Source organism: Aedes albopictus, chromosome 1 (assembly GCF_035046485.1).
Source record: "Aedes albopictus strain Foshan chromosome 1, AalbF5, whole genome shotgun sequence".
In the NCBI taxonomy this organism is placed as follows: Eukaryota; Metazoa; Arthropoda; class Insecta; order Diptera; family Culicidae; genus Aedes; species Aedes albopictus.
The window spans coordinates 161,520,318-161,525,434 of record NC_085136.1 but is presented as its reverse complement, the minus strand read 5'-3'; the positions used below and the strand labels follow the sequence as shown (position 1 = coordinate 161,525,434).

Here is a 5,117-nt window from a genome sequence, read left to right as displayed (position 1 = left end):
TAACTCGAGGGTAGGTTTGTTGGACCTCCACGTCTGTATTTGACCAGTATCGAAACTATACTAAAAATGATCAGAGCCAAAGAACCTATATCTACCTCCAAATCGCGCTAGCACGATCGGCACGGTACCGATCGGAATTGTTCTCCCTACTCTCTGAGTACATTTCATTTGGCTCTCCGTGAGTGCTTTTGCACGCATATGTAATTAGGTACAATAGTTTGTAATTCAAATTCATTTAATTTTAAAAAAGTATGATTGCCAACATGCCGGGCCCCGTTGAAAGCCCGTTTTCAACAAAACACCAAGCGTCTCCATGCTCAGTGGGTGGTAGGCTGCTGGGAGGAGGGATCCTCGATGGGAAGTGGAAACACTTCGGTGATTGCTCGTCGGTAGCTCCCGTGTGCAGTTCGAACCTGAACTACACGAACGTGTCCATCCTTACCGGGGAATACCTCTTCGATCCGACCGAGATTCCAGCGCATCGGAGGTGCGTTATCATCTTTAAGGAGTATCAACGTTCCTACCTCGATGTCCGGATGGACAGTTGGCCACTTCTTGCGGTCCTGTAATTGAGCCACGTAATCTCGCGACCAAGCTTTCCAGAAATGCTGGAGGCTTCGTTGCATTTTCTGGAATGAATTGAGACGATTAATGGGAGTATTGCATAAATCGGGCTCGGGGAGAGAGCAAAGTGGTTCTCCCACGAGCAAGTGCCCTGGCGTCAAGGCAACGACGTCTCCGGGGTCCGACGACATCGGACATAGTGGGCGAGAGTTCATTATCCCCTCGATCTGAATGATCAGGGTGTTGAAGTCATCCGTGTTGAGTACCGTATCCTTCATGACACGGTACAGGTGGTACTTGAAGGTCTTGACGGAAGCCTCCCAGAGGCCGCCGCAGTGGGGTGAACGGGCTGGATTAAAGTGGAAGGTGATTCCAGCTTCCGCACAAAACGAGTGCAGTTCACGCGATCGGTGCATCGCGTCGAATTGCTTCCGATTCTCTTCGAGCATACGATTTGCTCCGACGAAAGTTCGTGCGTTGTCGCAGTATATATCGGAGACACGACCGCGACGACCGACGAGACGCTTTAATGCGTTCACGAACGCGTCGGACGTGAGGTTGTACACCATGTCGATGTGTACCGCTTTCGACGACATACATACGAAAATCGCGACATGTATCTTGACCGACGGACCGCGACGATTCGGAATCGATACCGAAAACGGCCCACAATAATCGACGCCACAGTGGGTGAACGCGTGCGACGGCGTAACTCGCACTGCAGGTAATGGTCCCATGATTTGACAGACATTTCTGGGACGGCAGCGAAAGCAGGTAATGCACTCCCGAACAGCTTTTTTGGCAAGATCGCGGCCTCGCACTGGCGAGTAGCGCTGGCGCAACGTCGACAAGAGAAGTTGTGGTCCAGCATGTAACATTCGGAGGTGCGTTGCTCTTACGATGAGCGTTGTCAGGTGGGCCTTTTGAGGCAATACCAATGGGTGTTTGGTATCGTAAGAAATATCGAGATGCTGCAGCCGACCAGTAATGCGCAGCAACCCATTCGAATCTAAGAACGGGTAGAGGGTTTTTAGAGGAGATTTGAACGAAAATGCTTTACGGATAGTCCCCTTGTACTTCTTAAGGAATTCGATTTCCGCCGAAAAATAGACCTGCTGCGTTTGCCTGACGAGCTCCATCAGCGCGTGTTCCAGTTCCATATGCGAAAGTGGACCAAATTCGCGCCTTTCCGGTGGTTTAGTGCGGCAGTTATTAGCAAACCGCCGCAGCCATGCGACTTTGCGTTGCAGATGGGAGAGCGATGAATGCTGTTCTATGAGATCAATCGTATCATGGTGAGTGACTACGACTGAAACGACCTGTTTGGATTCGGTTTTCCGAGCTTCTTTATGTAGTGGTGTTAGTTTGATGCAGTTCTCCGGCCAAGTATCCGAATTTTCCCGAAGGTAGGGGGGACCATGCCACCAGAGCGAATCTTCCTTCAAGAGAGACGGAGAGACTCCCCTCGAGATTTTGTCCGCAGGGTTCAGCTCCGTCGGGACGTGCCGCCTTATACTTCCTCCTGTCAGCCGATGAATTTCGGCAATCCGATTCGAAACGAACACCTTCCACGGCGTAGAAGACGAAGCTATCCAATGAAGAACGATCGATGAATCGGTCCAAAATGTAACCGGGAAAGCCAGCTTCGTCGAATCCAATACGAAATCGGCCAATTGAGCGCCGAGAACTGCCGCACACAATTCGAGACGAGGAATAGACAAATTACGAAGTGGACTGATACGCGATTTCGCTATCACCAGGTTGCATTGCTGTTCCCCAGTAGAGCTTATAGATTTGACGTACATGCAGCAGCCGTACGCATGTTCGGAAGCTTCTGAAAAGACGTGAAATTCTGCGGCTCGATAGTCTTCGATGAGAATGCGACGTGGAATTCGAAGCGAAGATAGCGTTGCAATCTCGTTGCGGAACTGGATCCACCACTCTTGATATTTCTCCGGCAAAACGTCGTCCCAGTTAAAGTTTTCGAACCACAGTGCTTGCAAAAATATTTTTACACCAACGATAGATGCCCCGACTAATCCCATCGGGTCGAAAAGGCGTGACATCTCAGAAAGAACCAAACGCTTTGTGATTGGCTCAGAAGACGTGAGATCGGGAACGTTGAAGCTAAATTCATCTGACTGTGGGTGCCAAAGAAGTCCAAGAGCTTTCACCGAGTCAGATTGGCTGATATCGAGTTCTGTTCGAGCGTCCCGAAGCGATTCCGGAATTTGGGAGAGCACAGTGGGACTATTGCTACTCCATTTTCGCATGTTATCCACCTGAACGTAGCAGCTCGATTAGCTGATGGTTCGTTTCCACCAAGCGTTGTTCGTTGTCGTCCCCCGAGAAATAATCATCAACGTAGAAACATTTTCCAACCTTTGGAGCAGCGAGAGGGTACTTGTCGGCTTCGTCCTCGGCGAGCTGATTCAGAACGCGTGTAGCGAGATACGGTGCAGGGGCAGTCCCATACGTCACCGTTTTCAGCCGATAGGTCTTCAATTCCTCGGCTGGATTCTCCCGAAACAGGATCAGTTGCAGCAAAGAGTCATCCGGGTGAACCCACACTTGCCGGTACATTTTCTCAGCATCCGCACTCACCGCAAAACGAGGAATGCGAAAGTTGACGAGTGTAGCGATGAGGGGCGGTTGAACGGTGGGACCAACATAGCAGAGATCGTTCAGCGAAATGTTGTTGCTGCCGCGACACGAAGCGTCGAATACCACGCGTGTCTTCGTGGTGGTGCTGTCGGGCCGCTGAATTGCGTGGTGAGGAAGATAGAAGTGCGGGGTGGACGGAGATAAATCAGGCTTGATTTCCTCCATGTGCCCCAACGATAGGTACTCATCCATGAACTTAGAGTACTCTGCGTGTAGTTGTGGGTCAGACGACAGCTTCCTCTCGATTGCCGAAAACCGCCGCTCGGCGATTCTGAACGACTCTCCCAACGAGTCAAGCATCTCCCCACGCATCGGCAAACGAACCACGTACCGACCGTCAGAAGCTCTATAGTGTGTCTTTCGGAAATGATTCTCGCAGTATAGCTCCTCCAACGAGAGCGCCTTTCCCTTCTCAAAACTCTCCACCTCCCAAAACTTGTGAACCATCGACTCCAGGTTGTCGATCGATGACACGTTGCAGACGACGGAGGGGGCGCAGGTTGTTCTGCTTCACCGGCGACAACATAACCGAAAACTGTTTTGCGAAGCACTGGCAAGCCATTTCCAACGGAGATTTGATCGTTCTCCAGAATCGAGAAGAAGTTTTTGATACCGATGATGAGGTCGATATCATGCGCAATGTTGAATTTAGGATCAGCAAGGGGAAGGTGGCGAGGAATGACCCACTTCGAAATGTCGACAGTTGCAGTGGGTAGGACTCTAGTCAATGTGGGCAAAATTAGAAATTCCATGCTACTTGTGTACGAACCGTAGCGCGACGATACAGTAATGATCGTTTTGTGCTTCACTTGTTTTACTGTTTGACTGATACCGTACACATCGATATTGGCTGGTGTGCGTTTCAAACAAAGCCGTTGAGCGAGAGATTGAGTTACGAAATTGGCTTCGGATGCACAATCCAGCAAGGCGCGAGCGAGAATATGAGTGCCATCCACGTGTTGGACTTTCACGTAGGCAGTAAGCATGAATACTGACGAGATACATGCTTTCGATACGAAAGAGTGATTGGGTGTGACGGTTTGGCAGTTCGTCACTTGCGAGGAGCTTTGAGCTAAGCTTGACGGTATAACCGGGGGAACCGGCGACGAAACGGACGATAACGAACGATTGGTTGGCCTATCCGACGGCGACGAGGCCTGTCCCGTAACCCGAGGGACCCCGTGACATTGATCGACAATGCACGGCACCGACGACGGCGATTCGACGACCGTGGCCGATTGTGAGGATTGCTGACATTGGCCAACCTGTGCTGCCACAGATTTATCGTGGGACTCTGTATTGCTGACAGACTGCGAGTTCAAATGCAAAAGTGTGTGGTGACGTTTATTGCAGGTACGACACGAACCAGCTGAGCAATTTTTCATCATATGAGATGATTTTAGGCAATTTAGACAAAGTCCTTGCCGTTTAGCCAACTCGAAGCGTTTTTGAGGCGTTAGCTTCCTAAATTCATCGCACTGCGATAGTGTGTGCGATTGCTTACACAAACTGCACTTTTGAGTGCTATCACTGTTGGCTGAGTGGTACAACGTGGTTTTCGGCCGAGAGGGTTTGGACTCATGCTTCGGTTCGGATTTACTCGTAGAAGGCGAAGGTTGGGAGAGCGTAATTGACTGCAAAATGCGAGAACGTTTTTGGATGAAGGCAACCAGGTCAGCATACACTGGCCGCACATTCTCCTGAAACTGATTCTCCCACTCCTTTTGCGTCAACGGGTCAAGTTTGCTGCTGAGCAGTTCAACTAGGAACGAATTCCAATGCTCTCTGGGATCTTCTAATTTATTGAGCACGCTCACGTGCTTGTCGAACTCGTCCGCAAGGTTGCACAGCGCAGACGAAGACTCTTTGCGCACAGATGGAGTGGACAT

At 50.4% G+C, this 5,117-nt stretch overlaps 2 protein-coding genes across 2 annotated transcripts; both read right to left on the bottom strand.

The window, feature by feature from the left end:
* Positions 1 to 317: 317 nt before the first annotated feature.
* Positions 318 to 2,837, bottom strand: LOC134289690 (uncharacterized). The gene has a single exon (XM_062855968.1). It carries the CDS (start codon positions 2,835 to 2,837, stop codon positions 318 to 320), a length of 2,520 nt encoding a protein of 839 aa, XP_062711952.1.
* A 1-nt stretch (position 2,838) lies between these two features.
* On the bottom strand, positions 2,839 to 5,117 carry LOC134289689 (uncharacterized). Its single transcript, XM_062855965.1, has 2 exons — positions 3,916 to 5,117; positions 2,839 to 3,733 (listed from the first exon to the last, which is right to left on the bottom strand). The coding sequence occupies exons 1-2, from the start codon at positions 5,115 to 5,117 to the stop codon at positions 2,839 to 2,841; spliced, it is 2,097 nt and encodes a 698-aa protein (XP_062711949.1).

Excerpts from the sequence above, each read along its gene's own strand:
- LOC134289690 (XM_062855968.1), bottom strand. The coding sequence starts at position 2,837 with ATGCGAAAATGGAGTAGCAATAGTCCCACTGTGCTCTCCCAAATTCCG.
- LOC134289689 (XM_062855965.1), bottom strand. The coding sequence starts at position 5,117 with ATGTCCACTCCATCTGTGCGCAAAGAGTCTTCGTCTGCGCTGTGCAAC. Across the intron at positions 3,734-3,915 it reads GCAACTGTCGACATTTCGAA|AACAACCTGCGCCCCCTCCG; the intron begins GTGGGTCATTCC and ends CCGGTGAAGCAG.